This window comes from Varanus komodoensis, unplaced genomic scaffold (assembly GCF_004798865.1).
Source record: "Varanus komodoensis strain SLA01 unplaced genomic scaffold, ASM479886v1 scaffold5, whole genome shotgun sequence".
Lineage (NCBI taxonomy): Eukaryota > Metazoa > Chordata > Lepidosauria > Squamata > Varanidae > Varanus > Varanus komodoensis.
Window position 1 is genome coordinate 5225215 of NW_025336087.1, and position 19340 is coordinate 5244554.

General features: G+C 39.8%; 1 protein-coding gene across 1 annotated transcript in view; it reads left to right on the forward strand.

The window, feature by feature from the left end:
• The window catches only part of GPBP1 (GC-rich promoter binding protein 1), a 45488-nt gene that overhangs the window by 20884 nt on the left and 5264 nt on the right, over nt 1–19340 (forward strand). Inside the window, exons 4-9 of the mRNA XM_044446911.1 lie at nt 8457–8576; nt 14440–14563; nt 15507–15730; nt 17288–17354; nt 18219–18400; nt 19120–19257. Of these exons, the coding sequence (XP_044302846.1) occupies nt 8514–8576; nt 14440–14563; nt 15507–15730; nt 17288–17354; nt 18219–18400; nt 19120–19257 (798 nt within the window). The 5' untranslated portion in view covers nt 8457–8513. The remainder of the gene's footprint in view (nt 1–8456; nt 8577–14439; nt 14564–15506; nt 15731–17287; nt 17355–18218; nt 18401–19119; nt 19258–19340) is intronic.

A 19340-nucleotide genomic window follows, 5' to 3' on the forward strand; every position in this document is an offset into this window, starting at 1 on the left:
TGGGATCAGGTGGGCTCTGAAAGTGGTATAGTAGCTCTGAGTCTTTGCAAGTAAAATTAATAGTGTTTAATTTGTTATGTCTGTTGGCTTTCATAATGCGAGCAGGAAGGACTTAGGGTATCTTTGTAACTTAACTTTCCATATGGAGGGCAGTTTAGCTATGACTTACATATCATATTTTCAACCAGAAATAGGACTGTCTTATGCTTCTGTATCTAATATTTATATAGTGATGTTATTGGTAAATTGCATTGGGATGCAGAGGATTCTTATGTAGTTCGAGAGGAACTGCTCTAGAGTATGCTTGCATTACTTAATTGTCCTCAGTTAACAATTGCTTCATGGAATCTTTATAGATCTTTCTGCTAAGAATAAAATCACTTAGTGGCAGGACATTGCAGGACATCTGCAATTAGTGTCGTGCAGAAGTAGTTACTCCTTTGAATTTTCCACATATTGTTGTGTTACAGCCTGGAACTGAAATGGATTTAATTGGCTTGGTTACCTCTTGATGTACAAAAGGATACTTAATGCTGTGAGACAAAAGATAAGCATAAACTGGCAGCAGCAAGATAACTGTACTTTTGAGTATGATACTAATTACATTGTGGACCTATCTCATAGTTGCATTATAATAAGAAAGAGTTTGGAATTTCCCCTGTTCCTATGCAGTTGTACTTCACCTTTTTTCTTTACTTAGGGGTATGTGTGTGTGCGCATGTGTTTAATTTCTTAGTATATCTAGTTTCTTGTTTACTAGCCAAATGGCTTTTTCTTTTTTGTTTATTTGGGGGGTTAGGGTAGGTAAATTATGTAAGTTGCCTTGTTTAGCCTTCTATTTTCATAAAACCAGTAAAAGTCTAAAGGAAGAAAACAGTCTCTTCATGTCAGCCATTGATGTATTGCTGGTGAAGAGGAATATCTGAAGCAAGCTTATTTTTTTGGTAATCAACTGTAAGATGGAAACATTCAGTGCTACATCACTGCAGTGAATATTTTTGTTAATGCCACTGTTAAGTTGATTAACCTTTGGAAATCACAATATACTGATATTTCAGATCATATAGTATTGTTAATGTCTCTTGTATAAAAGTGTCCAAATATGGTCTCCATGCTGATTGACTGTTCTCCACCTCAGCAATTACTGCTTTTTCAGTCTCAAGTGAATGCTTTGTTTCAAAGGTACTGAAGTGTAGTGAAAAGCTTTGCCACAACCATGTCAGCTCCCTGTCATCTGTGTTTATCAAAGCACTCAGAGGAAGAGAAGGCACAAATAAAAGATACCAAGGCACAAATAAAAGATACCAAGAGTAACCAAAATTTTTGAAACATTTGCATTGCATATATTTTTCAGCTTTCAAGGGAATATCTTTAAAATATTCCCATATAAGTCTGTATTAATAACAGCACCTATGAAAGTTTGTGGTCAACAATGCAATCGCTATTATACATAATCTTTCCAGAAATAAGTTTCATTTAGTTCAACTGGGCTTAATCCCAGTCATGTGGTGATAGGATTGCAACTAAAGTGTTTGAATACAGAAAGATGCTACCTGGAAAATTGAGGCATGATCAGGTTCTTCATTTTGATAAAAAAAACCTCTTTAACTAGATATACTTGGCAGAGCTCTTGATTAATTATAAAGACTAACTTTATTGCTAGCAGTGGAATATGTAGATTATATTGTGCTAATTTAGTAGTTTTTTATTTTTCTGATTTTTCTCCACTGTGCTATTGTCTTTCTCTCTTACTGTCTCTGCTGCCTTGCTTGGCTCATCTCCACAGCCACACAAAAAAGAATAACAATCCTATCCATTTTCTATTTTAGTCAATCAGAAACTAAAGTCTAGAACTTTCAGAAAGCCAGAACTAATAGGCTAAATGGAGCCTTTTTCACAGGATGAAAAATTTAAATGATTGCATGTTTTGTAGGTAATGCTCATTTTATGAGCATGTAACTATAGCTTTACCATATTTTATGATGAGATTTGATTGTAACTATATCACTTGTTCTTGAAAAAGCAATCAACCAAAAAGCATTCATTTCCAACCTAATCCTATATCTGAAGCAACATAGTTAATTATTCAAGATTATGATGAAAATTTGCAGGGTGAGTAGTTCTTCTGTAGCTTCAATAGCAGTGTACCTATATTGTACTTAGGAGGATATTCACATACTTATTTCCTTGTAAGCTGAATTTTTCCTCTTGTTCTTCCAAAACTTCTAATAGATACTGTTATTACTTGCTCACTCCACCTGTGACATAAATGCCTAAATGCTGTGAAAAATGTTGTGTTGTCTTCTCTGTAGATTTTAACTATGCTAAATTAGGGAAACTAGAAATCTCCCTTTAAATTTCAGATTTGGTCTGTAACTGAACAAAGCATGGGTCCTCAAACTATGGCCCGCGGACCAGATCCAGCCCGCCATGCCCATTTATGTGGCCCACCATGGAGGTTTTGGACTCGGTGTGTATGCGCGCCTGCCCAGTGGTGGCTCGCTCATAAGTAGATCATTTTCTCCGAGTGAATCTGAAACGATCTCCACACGAGCAAGCTGGTGCCTTGCCGTTCAGTGGCTTGCTCGCCCCACACGTGCCCGCACACCTCCCATCCCCACCCGCACCTCCTTGGTGGCCCATGCCCATCGCTGGCACCTTTCAACTGGCCCCCTGTTGAAAAAGTTTGAGGACCCCTGACCTGATGGATGGGTGCCACTTTCCCTACAGTAGACTCCATTTTCAAAGACATGCATTAGCAGTCACTATCACTATGAAGGAGCTTAGCAGCAGCCACTGAATCTCCTCTTGTCTTGCAGCTGGTTCCAATTCTGCACAGCAGAAAAGCTGCAAGAGTGATGTTTTTAAAATGGTAATACATGCAGACCTTGCCAAAGCAGGCTGGCCTGAATTCACCATGCAGGTGGCAAGAACGCAGTGAGCAGTGTTTGTCTCTTTGAAATGCTTCTCCCAGTTCTCCAACCCTTTCTATACGATCACCACAACTTCTCTAAGTTTAAGCAAGTGCTGGGTGCCACTTGTCTAATCACCCAACCAAGCACAGCTTGTCATGTTGTTCAGAAAGGCCTGGCCTTCAGATCAGTATGCTGACAGCAGATGCATGGAATAACACAGTGGGAATACTACACTGGAAAGAAGACTCACCTATCATGTGACCAACTTAGGTATGCTACTAATTCCCTCAGGAAGGCCTGGCCTTCAGGTCTGCCTGCCCCCATGTTGTGTGAAAGCCGCCCATGTCTCAATGTGGGGAACACAGCAGGACATTCTGCAGCAATAGGGAGGGGGATGGAACTGTCCCGAGGATGACTTCATCTTCTTCGTGAGTGAAAGATACTACGTATGCTCCTTCCCCTACCCATGTGAAACAGAGATGGGAAAATCTCTGAAAGGCACAACCAGCTTGGCCACACAGTTCCAGTTCTTTGGTTTATTTCTGCGTTGTTGCCAAGAGCACCTTTTATCCCTCAACATGCCTTTAAAAAGGACCATGGTTCAAGCAACATGAAATGTAATCCTTCCCCACTTTTTGAATCTGAGCAGTAGCACTGCATAATTCCTGAGAAGAGCCCTAATTCAAATGACCTGATGCATGGGTCCTCAAACTACGGCCCTCTGGCTGGATCTGGCCCGCCATGCCCATTTATGCAGCCCACCATAGAGGTTTTGGACTCGCTGCGCGCGCCCATCAGTGGCTTGCTCACAAGGAGATCGTTTTGGACTGGCACCTAGAAAACAACCTCCGCGTGCACCCATCCCTGCCCCGCCCGTGTGCACCCTGCCCCGGCCAGCGCTCCCCACCTGTACCTCCTTGGCAGCCCGTGCCCATCACTGGCACCTTTCAACTGGCTCCCTGTTGAAAAAGTTTGAGGACCCCTGGAATAAAGTGTTTGCAATTATTTTTCAGTTAATACTGCACTTCACATTTTGCAGAACTAAACAATAGTTTAACTTCCTCCATTCTCCTTGTCCAGCATGGCTATGAAAAAGCGTTTGGTGCTTTTTGCTTTCAGCTTAGACCAAGGGTCCTCCAACTTTTTTTCACCAAGGGGCCAGTTGAAAGGTGCTGGTGATGGGCGCAGGGCCAGCGGTGCGCCAGCAAGGGGGTGGGGGCGGCATGTGTGGGTGCGTGCACTGAGGTGGGGATGGGGCACGCGGTGAGGTTAGGGCATGTGTGCGGGCGAGGGGAGGCGAGGCGGGCGCACGAGGCAGCGGCTTGCTCGCTTGGAGATCATTTTCTTCAAGCAAGCAAACCGCTGCCTCCCCGTTTGCAGAGCAAGGTAGGCGGCAGCGGGAGTGCACGTGGCAGGTCCAGATGGGCATGGCTGTCTGGATTAATGGGCATGATGGGCCGGATCCGGCACGTGGGCCGTAGTTTGAGGACCCATGGCTTAGAGTAACTACAAGTTGTGGCTAATGTTTCAGACTAATTACAGTTAAGCCAAGTTCAAAGTTTTGTAAGCCGCCCCGAGGCTTCGGCGAATGGGGCGGCCTAGAAATAAACTAACAAACAAAACAAAACATGGGTTATGAAACTGTCTGGTTTAATAAAACCATAATTAACAGCCACAGCTTAGGGCTCAGATGAAAATTAGGGTTAATGAAAATTAGCTTATTTGTAGCCACACCAAAGGGTAATCATGAGAACCCAAAGTTTTCTGCTCTCTTATCTTGACATGCTAAACTATCATTTAGCCTGGCATCTGAATCTTATTTAAAAATTACTTTTAAATAGATCTCTCAGAACTGAAAGTAGAACAACTTTCTATGGATATTTTTCCTCCTGTAGTCTCTATTATAACTCTATGCAGCAAGATATAAAATAAAAATAAAATATGTTAAATATTTAAAGCTATTTAAAAAGTAAAATGAAAATGTATGTTTACATAAAATTATATGTGTACATATATGTAGCTGCAATACTCAGATATGATACATTCCCTGTAGAAGTAATTCTTTGAATCCTTTTCAGTCTCTTGTTTGTTTTGGTTCTCTAAACTGTAGGTTTCTTATTGATCTTGTCATCTGATACAATCAAAAATTGGCATGGGTCAGTTGAACTTTTTTTCTGTATTAATCATCTCTCTGGCAGATTTTTGACACCAAATCATTTGAGAAAACACATGGCCTGAATCATACCCTTTTGCTTTTCTATGATGTGTGTTTCTGGTAATATTTGTACATGGATAGCTACATCAAACACAAGACTAGTTGAATTCAGTTATGTTGAAAGTCTAAAATCCAATTTGAACATTGAATTGAGTCCGCCCTCCTCCTATCTTTGTTCATTCCACAAAGTTGGTAAATATGCTGCCCCAAATATAAATAATTCAGTAGTTCTGTATTCTAAAACCTGAGACTAGTGTATTTCAAATTGTAGCTTGTTTACCCCTCAGTATGCTGCATGGCCCACTTTGAAATTCAAGAGCTTGAGAAATTTATTTATGATGTGTGGAGTCAAGGGGTGTTCTGCTGTTCAAAGAAAAATAGCTCCAGAGGAAGAGAAGAAATCCCAGTGGGCATAAATGCGACTAACTGTCAGGCTTCAGGGCCAGAGTCAATAATATTGGAAGTAAAAGATCTGAGGGTCACAAGTTAATCATGCCTACTTTAGGCATACTTGAAATAGTTATTTGGAATGTGCGTACATGGTTAATGAATATAGAGGACCAACCTTGGATCCAGACTGTTTGCATGCAGTAATCTTTTAAATGTTCTAACATAGTTGCATTGAAAGTTGTTAGAAATCTTGTTCAGACTTGCTTAATAACTTCAGAGCCATTGGAAAATGTAATTAAAAACTTGCTGAATTACATGTAAGTATTGTTAGTGTTTATCCAAGTATTGATTGGATTCGAGATGCATTTGTGTAAGGATAGGAAAATACTACAATAGCTCTAATGCTTACTTCTAGTATCAATGTTGAATATAGTCTTTTTCTGTTGAGGTTTGCTGTTGTTCAATTCCAGGAGTACTTACCAACCTTCACTTAAGCATCTTCAGCAAAGTGCATATGCTTGTAGCTGAAAAATGTCTCTATTGCAAACGTGCTTGCAGTCCTTTATGCACTTTCCAAGGGAGGAAGCCCTTTGAACTCAGTGGATCTTATTGTAGGTACACATGTGTAATGTTGTGATTTTAATGTAGTTAGCAGGCTACTTGAATCTAAAAAAACTCATAAAGGACAATGTAGGCTTAATGTTTCAGACTTTATAACAACAGTTAAGAATACAGAATTTAGTTCTTGTGGCAAGCATCTTTTTTGCACATCTCTTTAATTTAACAAATTTTCTGGGCAGAAGTGGGGTAGAGAATAGACAATTGTTCCTGTAATTGTGTTAACTTCAGAGGTAAGTTAGCTTGATTTCAAGGGAGAAACCCCCCCCCTTTTTTTTTTGAGCTGGGCATGGCTAGGTAGAAGGAAATCACCCAAGTTTACAATTCCAAATGATTCCCTGCTTTGAAATAGAAGGAGGTTATGAGGTTGCATGCTCTTTTCTTTCCTGTAAAATTTGGCCTTGGATGCTTGCAAGTACTCTGGATCCAGAAGGATCTGGACAGACTATGGAAGTGGGTGGGGGGCAACAGGATGGCGTTCAGTGTGGGTTAGTGCAAGGTCTTGCACTTGGGTCATAGGAATGGGTGTCATGAGTACAGGTTAGGGGACTGATGGCTGGAGAGCAGCACTTGTAAAGTGGACTTCAGGCTAAACATGAGTCAGCAGTCTGATGCAGTGGTCTAGAGGGCGAACGCCACCCTTGGATGCATAGCCAGAAGCATGGCTTCTTGATTGAGAGAGGTATTACTGCCACTCTGTACGACTCTGGTGCGCCCTCAACTAGAGTATTGGTATTGTGTTCAGTTCTGGGCTCCACATTATAGGAAGGCTATAGCCAGGTTGGAATTGGTGCAGTGTAGGATCACAAGGATGGTGGCCAGATTGCAGAGGAAGTCGTATGAGGTGAGACTGAGGGAACTGGGTCTTTTCAGCCTGGAGAAGAGGAGACTCCAAGGGGATCTGTTGGTGACATATAGGTAGGTATGTGAGGGGATGCCACGTGGACGTGGGTAGAGACCTGTTTTCCCCTGTGGAGGAGGAGGGGACGATGCATTCCAGTGGAGCAAAGCTCAGGGAACCAAGGTTCAATTTGGACACTAGGAAGTACTTGATGACAGTTAGGACCGCAAAGGTATGGAATGGGCTTCCATGGAAGGTGGTTGAAGCCCTGTTGGTGAGGGTGCTCAAGGATAGGCTAGATGTGCACATGGTAGACATGTCATGAGTGGAGCCAGGTGGAGCCGGGGGGCTCAGACTAGATGGCCCAGGATGTGCCTTCTAACTTCTGTTCTTCATACCAGTGCTATAATGTCAGATACTGTGGCTTACAATTCCCCTCAGCCTTGGCCAGCAGTGGTATTGGAGAAGGTAATGGGAATTATAGGCCAAAACATCTGGAAGGCCACAAACTACTTCCTTCTCTTGTAGTAGATGTATTTAAGATAATGTTTACAAACTGCTTCAGTGAACCTTAATGCTTGTAGCCCACCCAGGCAGCAGTGTGGCTAATGGGGAAAGTTTAGGAATCAAACAAACAAACAAATAAATGAGACTGAGTGGCAGGAGGTAGAACAGAAAAATGGCTGCTTTATCTATGCTGCTTTTAACTATTTGGCTTTAGCCAGTGTTCATTTTTGTTTTAAATCTGGAATCCTTATTTAAGGGTTGAGAAGATAAAAAAAAAAACGTGAATGTTAAATAAATAAAATACTAGAATACTTGGCATAGCTATATTATTGAACTATTTCATGCACAGTGTCTTGGGTCTTTTACAATACAGATTAGCATTAGAACAGGCCTTTTGTGTTTAACTTTGTACTGTTTCTGATCTGTAGTATATTTTGCATGCTGATATGTTCAGCAGGACTTACTCCTAGATAAGGCTTTGTGGGGTTGCATATTTTACTTGGAATGTTTTATATGATTTCTTTATTTTGTGTTCAGTATGAATTGGAGTGACAGTTTTAAGTACCTCTTATTTGCATAATGGAATATTTGGCTTGAAGGAATGCAAAAATAAGTGAATTCTTACCCTTGTATTATATTTCTCAAGGTATTGTCAAGAGGTGGGTACCTTTTTAAGTATGTAAACTTATAGTAACTTGGGAACTGAAATTTCTGATTTCCAGAAATCTTCATTGGCTTCCTGCTTTTATGTAATCAAGGCATAGAGCTTCTTCTCTGGAATCCCATTTATAGCATGCTTTTTAAGTGTGTTTGGTGAAGGACTGCTGTATTTTTGTTTTGCTTTAACTGTGATATTATTCACCGTAGCTTGTTCCTGCTTCTCACTTCTAAGTTGCCTTGGGAACCATTATGGCAAAAAGAAAGCTATAATATTTATCCTACATAATGATACATTGTACTTCCCTGATAGGTATTTGCCATGAGGTGTTGAAGCCTTGTTTCACTGATTTGGAGAGACTGGACCTAAATGGCGCAGCATGACTTTGCTCCAGCCTGGCTTAGTTTTCCTACTCCACCATCATCATCAAAGGTGTGTTCTTACAGTCTGTTACATCACTAATATCAGAACCTCCTTTCCATTCACGTTTTAAGATTAGCACAGCTTGTATAAATCATTAACTAGTGTACTAGTTGACTTAAGGATCTCCTTATTAGAACCTTGCCCATGGGTTTTAGGGGGATTTTTTAAAATTCTGAGGGGATGGGAGAAGAAGTAAACCAAAATCTTGTGCTGCTGTCATCAGATCCCCCAGCTTCCACCAGAACTATTTCCGAGGAAGCATCCTGTCCCAAGGAATAGCAGTAGAAGCAGATAAAACTTAAACTCATGAGCAGAAAACAAATGAAATAAGAATAGGCCAGTCCAGATAGAATAATGATATAGTGGAAACCAGGGTACAATTAGGTCCGGAATGGCTACATTCCCTCTACTTGCGCGACTGAATAAATCACAGCCATCATGCTTTTTTCTCCCTTCCTCCCAGTCTCTTTCCTTGTGTCTTTCAGATTCACAGTCTGAGGTTAGGGACTGTTTATTTTTATTTTTAATATACTGCTATAGCGCTCTAGCGCGCGCTCTCTCTCTCATCCAAAGTGTGTGTGAGAAGAGAGAGAGAGAAGGGGGGCATCTAAGATCAGGATGATAGTGCTTCAGACAAATTTTAGTTCCATTTCCTTAAGCTAGATTATTTCTAGTGGGAAACCTGTATATAATAAAAGCATGGAAATGCCTGCAGCTACAGTCTTTCAAATAGGCTGACTTGCCCAATATTTTGCAGTGATCAAATAGCTCCAAATTCCTACTGTGTAGAGAGCAGATTGCCCTTTAAAATTTCATTATGGGTTCTGTTGTAAGCTTAGTCTGCCCATTAATTAATAGGACAATGGCAAAGTTTATTTCACTGACTGTCTGCTATAACCGCTAGTGTCTTTAAACTGGAATACAAGCAGCTCTCAGTGGGTAGAGTTATTGGACTAGGAGCACAGGGAGCTAAGTTATTAGCATTACATTACATTTAGATCCTTTTTCTTATAAGAAATTCAAGATGCCTTACATAGTTCCATTTTATCCTCACAACAATTCAGTGAAGTAGATTTGGCTGAGCGTGAGTGCCTGACACAAAGTCACCCAGTGAGATTTCATGGCTAAATAGAGACAAGAACCCAGATCTCCCAGGTCTCCAATACAGCACTCTGACCACCATGCCACAATGACTCTCATTAAAATCCTTATTCAGCCATAACATTCAAAAAGAGCTGAATGACCATGACCAATTATTCCTGGCTTAAATTATCTTGCAAGGTGTTTCTGAGGATTAAATGGTGGGGAAAGGCCACAATATAATAAATAAACATTCCCTGTTTTAAAAAAGCAAATGTACCATTTCATAGCAACAGCCTTTTTTTTTTAACTTAGCAGGCATTAAATGTTATGCTTTAGAAGAAATTGACTGATCAGATGCATAAAAAAGCGGAACTATGAGAAGTAGTATCTGGATTTTGAGGTTAAGTAAAATTACAGAATAAGCTGTATCTTATTGTCGGCTTTGTATTAGATCTAGGGATTAGTGGACCTGTGTAGGCATATGAATCTAGGGACTGCCATCTGTGTTTCTGTAGTGGAATTCAGTGTATGGAATGTGTATGCCTGTTCTTTGCCTTCCAACTGTATGTTGGAAGGCAACATACTTTCAGTTGTCAGGCTATGGCTATTCATGACTCTGCCAACTAGGCAGCATGGACACTGTCTAGCTTGTAGAGACGTATTATTTTGACAGTAAATTCATAATTTCTGATCCTATGCACATGCACTAGTTCAGTGGAACTTGCTTCCAAATTATTATGCCCAGGATAGCAGCCTTGGCCTCTCAAGTAAGTGATCTTGCTTAGTATCATTGCATGATAGCTTAATAGCTATCTGTCACTTGTGTAGGAGCAGATAGAATCTTGTAGAGAGCTACATGATCAAGGATTTTGAACTGGGCTCCCAGATTGTTTAAGCACTATATTTAGTTGTAAAGCAGTATTTGTTTAAAACGATTGTATCTCATTTTTAGGAAAAAGCCCTAGGCAGCTAACATAATTGTTTAAAAGGCAGTGAATTGAAAGCAGATTGACCATGATAAGAATGGAAGGGCTCCTTCCATTTATTAAAGGCATTGGGATTCAGTAGAAGCCCCTTGCTGGGAGAAAGGGGAAGTCTGTCTTTGCTGGTTTCCATGTTTCATCTCCTGGTACTCTGGAGATTCCTGTAGTTCTCCACAGCAGGTTTTTAGGGGAAGGACAATTGCAGGTATTGCCTTTCTACTCCCTTCTCCAGATTCATTGAAACTCCATTAAAAAGTAAACTGGAAGAACCCAGTCACTACATTTGTAAAGCCTGTGTAGGATAAAACAATAAATAAAATATTTCAGCTGTCATAGCAACCAGTGCTTGGATTGAAATTATTTTCAATGGGAGAAATTTATTCCTGCTCTGTTTCTTAATAAATTTAAGCCTGATGTCAGTTAACCTTGATTTTAATCACTCAACCTAATATTTTGCCCTTTACTATTTTAAAATGCATGCTTGAAAATGGTGTCCTTAACTCGCCTTCCTATAAGGTGAATGATATGTGTTGTATTTGATGAAGAGGCAGTGGACTGGAGAAAAAAAAAAAACCAGTTGAATCTTTTTTGAGTTAAGAATGCTTCCTTGATTTTGCTAAAATTTGCCTGCTTCTCTTCTTGGATATCACATTGTATTCCATCTCACAATGGTGTAGAAATCAATAACTGCTTGAAATGTCATAAATCTGCAAAACTTTTTAACAACTCACTTTTGACTGCAACATCATCAGGCTTGAAAGAACACTAGCTCCCCCATGTGCTGAAAAGGCAGACTGCACACTTGCACCTAGAAGCACCTAAATAGGTCTCCCAGTCTGGAACAACTACGGAGGAGATTCCTCAAAGAAGAGGGGGTTTGAGCTTAAATTGCAGCAAGAGCTACAAGTGGCTCGATCTTCTCAACAGTGGGCAGGCTCAAATAGACAGTGTAGTCACAGCAGTGAACAATACCATAGCATTGAGATTAGGCTGCTGTTTAATCTGGACATTATCTTTTTCATGACTGATTTGTTTGGGGCTAGGTTAGCTTAAAGAAGTCCCACAGCTTGCTCAGTATGGTCATCAGTGCAAAGCCCTGCTTCGTGACTGAACTACTCTCAATAGCATGGTTGGTAGGAATATAGGACAGGGCCTTCCACACCAGTCTGGTATCTTAACAGGCATCCAGTCAGTTAGTTACAATTGTGCTTGCTTTGGGCATATGAGTCGGAGTAGTTTTCTTTTTCTCCTGGTTTTAATGTTGTGATAAAGAAGTTGCTGCTGAATTGTTTTTTGCTGCTTGACATGCTTTATTTTAAAATATATATACTATTGTGAAGTTGTTTTATGCACTGTCTGAGAACAATGCTACAGTTCCTTGTCAAGCATCTCAGGGTTCATAGCATTGTTTGTGGATTCCCCCTTCTGAGGCAGGGGACAGAGCTCCAAATTCACAAGTTTTGATATTAGAAATATCCCCCTCCCCCAAAAGCTGGTACCAAATGAATTGAAATGACTGCCCCCCTGAGGTTGGAAAAGGAGGAGGAAAGGGGGTATTCCATTGGGAAGGGAATGAGGAAGACTGGAGAGGTCAGGTTATGGGTTATCCTGAGCTTCTTCCAATGCTCTTTGTTGTCTCTCCAGAGTGGCTTTGCTAGACAGACTAAAAAGTCTGTCTAGAAAAATTTGCAGGGGGGAAGAATGCAATGATGAAGAATCCCTCCACTGTGCCTCCCAGCCTGCAGTGGATGATTGGATGCTTCTGAATTCAGGATTGTTCCCTTAGGAGCTTTTTGCATAAAAGCAGTTTATTCATAAAATAAAACACTAGCTATGGCATTCTAGGGACACCTCTGCAGCTGTACAAATACAGCCCATCTGGTGAGTGTCAAACTACATGCAGAATGGCTGATTGTTGTAGATACTGCTGAATGGCCCTGAAGTTTAGGCTGCAATCCTGTATATACTTGGGAGTAAACTTGATGGAAACTTACTTCTGAATAGACATGTACAGGATTGTACTTTGGAAAACTTTAACCTTATTGGACGGGTTAGAAATATCCCAAATAAATAAATAAATAACAGAATGAGTTTTGTTGAAGATGCTTGTAGAAGTTTAGATATGGGAAGAGATGAAGTAACCTGTCCCCAAGCCATTTGGGGGTTTAAAGTTTAAAAACAGTGTTTTGAATTGGGCCTGGATATTCAAGTTGTAGTCAGTCCAGGTGGCAGAGTGGTGGCATAATATGATTAGATCAACCAATCCCAGATAGACGAGCTGCCCTATTGTGAGATAACTGAAGTTTCTTGACTGTTTTTGAAAGGCGGTCCCACAGATAACACATTGCAATAATCCAGAGCATGAATGTCACAAGCTATCTCTGTCCAGGTTAGTTAATTAGTTAGTTAATTAGTCTTAAGCTCATTCAAAGTACTTGGAGGCATCAAGTGCCTGTGCCTGTAGTGACAATGTAATGTATAAGAGCATCTGTCACATGACATACCTGCTCCTTTAGGGGGAGTGCAACCCCTTACAGAACAGGTTGAACACTACTTAACAAGACAGAAGAACCACCCACAATGGATATCTTCTTTTTGTCTGGATTGAGTTTTTTTTATTGAATCTTAGCCAACCGATTATTCTGCTGAAGCACTGCTCCAGAATTTATGTATTTATGTATTTATTTGTTACATTTTTATCCTGTCATTAACTGAAATGGATCTCTAGATGCCTTACCATACCAGAAACACAACAGCACATTGAACATATAAATCCAATATATGAAAACATATAATGAATTAAAAACAATCAGCCATTAAAATACTGGGTAAATAAAAAGGGTTTTGGCTGATGGCAAAATGAATAAAGCATTGGCACTCGGCTTACTCTCTGAGGAGCAGGTTCCATAGTTAGTGCGCTACCACAGAAAAAGCTTTTCCCAGGTAGCCACTCTTCTAACCTTGTTCAAAGAGGTATCCTGAAAAACTTCAGTGAAAGATCTCAGAGTTTGAGCAGATGTTCCTTCAGACATCCAGGCCCTAAACCACTTAGGGCTTTATCTGTCATAGTTAACACCTTAAATTGGACCTGAACTTGAATTGGTAGCCAGTGAAGATGATATAGGAGTTATGTTATGTGGTTGAGTCTGCTAATCCTAGTAAGCAATCTTGCAGCTCTGTTCTGTAGCAACTGAAGTATATTGACTGTTTTGAAGGGTAGCCCCATGTAGAGCATGTTACAGTAATCCAGTTGGGAGGTTACCAAGGTGTGAGTTGTTGTTGCTATGCTCTGCCCATCCAGGTAAGGATGTCATTGATGCACCAGCCAAAGCTGATGGAAAGTATTCCTTGCCGCAGCAGTCACCTGGGATTCCAGAGGGAATGTTGGGTCAAGGAGCTACATACCCTACACATTTGCCTTACCTCTAATCAGTGAAAATAAAAGGTAGAGGTGGGGGTCATCCACACATTGTTAATACTTCAGACTGCCTCCCCAGATAACCTCCCTCAGTGGTTTCAAGCATGGGGAGCAGGGGGGAAATAGAGCCATGAAGAGCTTAGCACAATTGCTATGGAGCTGACCATTCATCCCCAGCACCACAATTCAAGCAGGAGTGCAGCCATTGCCATTATACTGCTTTACATTCCAAGTCAAGTGATACAGTACAGAAAGATGGCATGATCAGTGGTAGTGAAAGCTGCTGAGAAAGCAAAGAGAAACAAAAGGATTGACTCTTTCTTATGGGTTGAATATTTATTTCGTGCTGCTGATAAAGTCCTTGCTTACTGTTTTTGTTAACTTTCAGACATCACTGAATTTTGAGAAGCATTCTGAAAGCTTTCCATGGACAGAGAATCGTTATGAAGTTAACCGTAGGCGGCACAACTCTTCTGATGGATTTGATCCTAGTAGTGGCCGTGCAAATGGAGGTTTGTATATGTTTAGTCTCCATATAAGGTGTCGGCCTATTTCATTTTGACTTTTTGTGTAATTCTTCTGTACTTTGTAATTGTTCAAGCATTGAACATTTTTCAGGAGTGGGCAATTTGTGCTCCTTCAGATTTTTTTTATGTAACTTCTATCAACCTTAGCCACTGTAGCTGGTGGAAAGTAAATGAAAATATCTGGAGGGGCACAAGTTGTCCCAAGGGAGATTATATTGAATAAAAGGAAAACTTAAACCCTTTCGTTGTAGTTGTTGAACTGCAGACAAAGTAATAGATTGTTCTTTTTTGTCTATGGTATAAACCACTGACTGTGAAACAGTGGAAAGGTACATTGTATATGATAAGTTAGTACTGTATTTGGGGCTCTTTATTCCTCCTCAAAACTTATTTATTAGTATTATTCATTTATTAGCTATTTTTATTAGTCACCTCATACAACTACATTCTATATGCAATGTGCAATACATTTCAGTAAAACAACATTAAAACATAGCAGAAAATGAAATAATTCAGCATTAAAATACAACTAAGAGATCCTGTCCTGATGAATTCATTTGTTTATATTGTCAGTGTATCTGCAGTCTTAATTTGCTATGTATCAGTTTTAGTCCACAATATCTGTATTTGTTATATGTTTGGCTTTATTTCCAAATCAGGGTAAATTTAAATTGATTGCACTTCTAAACAGTCTCAGAGCTCACATTTAATTGAAGTGAGGTTAGTAGCAGATACAGTGCTTGCTATATGAGGAAACCAAAGGCCAAATACCTGAACATAAAGCCAGAATCAGCTATACATTTATATTATAAACTAAGGTAAAGGGTTAGCTTAAAATATTTTCTGTTTGCTCTATCTGCAGAGTAAAATGACTTAAGAATTTGTGTTTAACTTTTAAAACTTTTGTATTTAATTTTTAAAATCCAAGGGCATTTGGGTAGAAAAGAGAGAAATGGTTGGCGTTCGCAAGGCAGAAATGGTGCTGAAAACACAAACCACAGAGGGGGATACCATAGTGGAGGTTCACGTGCTCGCACCAGCAGCTTTCATTCTGGAAAAAGCCAAGGTTTACATGAAAGCAATGCAACTGAATGTGAGACTCTGAAAAAGGATGACAAAGAAGAGCCCAAACAATTTGAAGCTGAAGATTTCGTAAGTGAATTATAATGCATTCAGGCACTTACAAAAGGAAACAGGTTTAATATTTTCTTTTGAACTTTCTTTAGACTACTGTTCATTTTAAGAGAGTTCAGTCCTATTTCTATCATAAGTAAAAAGCCAGCAGTCTTATGAGGCAAATCAGCTTAATTCCTCAACCCTTGCCAAGGTGTCTTGTGCCAGTCAGTCTAAGTGTGACTCTGAATGAGAATGGAACTATAAAGTTTCCTATACCCCCAGATTACCCTCTTCTCATTCAGGACAAAAGGCCAGGTGCAAAGTATGCCCAGTGGAATGTGTGGGGCTAGAAATAATCTGGGACAGGCCTATTGATGCCATCACAGCAATAAACTCTGTGTTACTTCTGACGGGGAGCCCTAGAGTGGATATTGAAGTCCTCCAGTACAACCAGTCTGGTAAAGTCCAACATCACTTCTTAGTCTTCCCCAGCTATCTCAGGTAGAGATACTCTTTTGGGTAGAGGACATCTGTTACAGCAACAGAACTGTGTGTTTACCGTAAACACCCAGTTTGAGAAAGGCATACACAGAAACTGAAGTCTGCATGGGCCTCCTGGTCAGGAAGATAGATCCCAATAGCCCACTGCTACTACACTTCCTTCTCTCTCCAGATGGAGCCTGCTGCTAAACAAAGAATTTTGGTCGATATGATAGACACATGTAGGCCTCTGATTAGCCCAGCCAGCTCTCTGTTATAATATGCTAGGTCTTGCATGCTCAAGCAAGATCAAACTCTGATAAAAGGTGCTTTCCTCTGGAGTGACCAACTGCAGAACTTTCAGATCTGTTGGGGGTGGGGGGTGTCAGAGAGCTGGAGAGGGGAACCATTTTCCTCAGAGTTGCCCAAAGAAACAATCTTTTTTTAGTGCTGGCATCCTGCCACTTGTAGGTATCCTTAAGGATACTCCCTGCCACTGGAAGTAGCTGTTGTAGGAAACCAACACCAAGTTGAAATGACAGCTGCTGTCTGGAACAGGTTACTGCTATTTTCTGCTGGCTTCCACAGTCTCCTTTCAACTGGTTCCTCCAGTTGGGGCCAGTAAAAGAATCTAACAAGAGCTTGGTGGTAACAGTGTCTCCCTGCTGTATCAGCTGCAACAGGACCAAGGCATATCTTCCCAACCCAGGAGGTGATCTCACGGGCCAATATTTGTGGGGCAGGTCTGCATGGGGTAGATTTTTTTCCCCTCATTTAGGTGGCAAATGGTTCTCTGGCTGTGCTTAGTTCTGACCTTTTCCCCCACCCCAGCAGGGGGAAAAATACAAAGGAGCAGCAGCTTGGTGACAACACATTGTTACTCATCGAGAGATGCTGAAATACAGTTCTCCCTTGGAAATTAAATCATATAAATTGATCATCATTAAGAAAACACCTGTTACTTCATCAGTGAAGTCAATTTATATGATCCCCTATGCATACTTTACTGATCTAATAATATGTTTTATAGTCTGGCACATTAAATTGACAAAACTCATTGCTTTCAACAGGTCCTAAAATAATCAAAACATACTTGTCTTTCCTTTTTTTAAGCCTTCCCTGAATCCTGAATATGAGAGAGAACCAAACCAGAATAAATCATTAGCTGCCGGTGTTTGGGGTAAGAAATCGGACTTTAAAATACAGTTTTTAAAAGAAAGCTTTTGAATGTCATTGTAAATGAATGCATCACATGGTGATACAGTTCTATGCTACTAGCATTACACAATATTATTTCAGTTGTAATTTCTTTTCAAAATGTATATTACCTTAAAATTCTTGTTTTCACTAATAATGGACATGTCTTAGATGGTAAAAGCAGATTTTATTGTTAAAGGTAGGTTGGGGTATGTGAAATGCATAAACTTTTATCCAGTTTTTCAGCAAGTATATCTGAAGTTATGTGTGCATTTTGGATTGTGTGATTATCCTTTGTATCAAGGATGAACATTTTATTATACTCTGATCTTTGTTACAACTTGATTTTTCTGACTGACTTGTGGGGCAACAAAACACCTACAATCAAGGATAAGCTTTTATAGAGGGTTATATTGTGTAAGTCTTCTCTTGCCTGCACTGTTGTTTGTGCACCTAAAGCTAATCTGCTTTAGGTTGACACACATTTTTTTTATGAAAGTGAGACATATGACAAAATATTACAGTACATGCGCTTTTCAGGATGCCATCCAGCTTGCCAGTCATGTCTTCCTCTTTCCATCTCTGCTTGTCTGTTTTGTTTTCTGCCACTCAACATTTTCTGGATACTGAGAACACTCAGTTCTTGTTGAACTTTGTTTTGGGTTTCTTTCTTCCTTTTAAACAATTTTGGGGCACTTCTGCAAACTTAGTTCCTATTGAAAAGGCAGTTCTTGCAGTTTCATGGATAGAACAAACAGCTTTACAAATTCTTTGATCTGATCTACAAAATGTTTTCTTTCTGTATTGAATGTAGCTATGTGATCTAAAATTTTTTGTGTCTTTGCAGAATATCCTCTGAATCCTAAGTCTAGATCTCCACGAATGCTGGTTATTAAAAAAGGCAGCACAAAAGATTTACAGATATCTGGATTCCCAGTGGGAAATGTTCATTCTCAGTCAGTTAAGAATGGAATTGGTACAAGTGTCTATAAAGGTTTAGTCCCAAAACCTGTCATTGCGCCAGCAAAAGTAAGATTTGGCAGTAATGTTGTTTGGGCAGTGGACTTTGTCTTTTTAAATCTTTGGCATTTTCACTTTCTTTGCTTACTGTGTTTATGCATAAAACTGATGTTATACTTACGTACACGAACTTTCATTTACTCATATATATCACACATTTCACTTACGTAGCTTGTCTATTGCCTCCTCTCCCTTTTGTCTTTTTCTTTGTTTGAATTTAGACTATAAGAAGTTCAGGGCAGGACCTGCTCCTATTTTATATTTATATTTTTATGTTTATATTTATATTTTTTATGTTTATATTTTATTAATATCAGTTTGTAATGTTATTTAGCTATACATGTTTGTATTGTGGTTGGGGAACATCAGGTTTGGAGTGGTTTGCCAGATGGTCCTGCCCCGTTCCCCCTCTTATCAACTGTTGTATACTTTCCTGGCTTTTGTGTTGGGTTTACCACCATTCTGAAAGGTTTAAATGCCTCTTTTAATGCTTATTTATTGGCACGAAGAGTTTTAAGCAAAAGTATTCTGGATTTCTTTTTGTATTTTTGCTCCATCTTTTGGCTGTGCTCCATGATGTGGCCCCTGAGAGTTTTTATGAATTGAATTTGGTCCCCATGTGGAAAGAGATTCCATATAAATAGCATTTACAATCCTGTCAGAAGCACTAATTAATTAAACTAATTTTAATGAATTTGTCAAAGTTCAATTTTTAAAATTCTGTTTAGACTGCACAGTGGAAAAGCCAAACAAAAGAAAGCAAACTTGGGCCTCCATTTACTCATGATTCTGCATATGGTATTGGAAACTTTAGTGCTTTCAAATCTACTGCCAAGGCTGTTGGATCACAGAGTTCAGTGAAAGAGGTATGCAAATCTGTTATTTTCTTTGTTTGGGTTCTGATTTTGGCAGGTTGTGTCTCTGTTAACTTGTGAATAAATGAAAAACT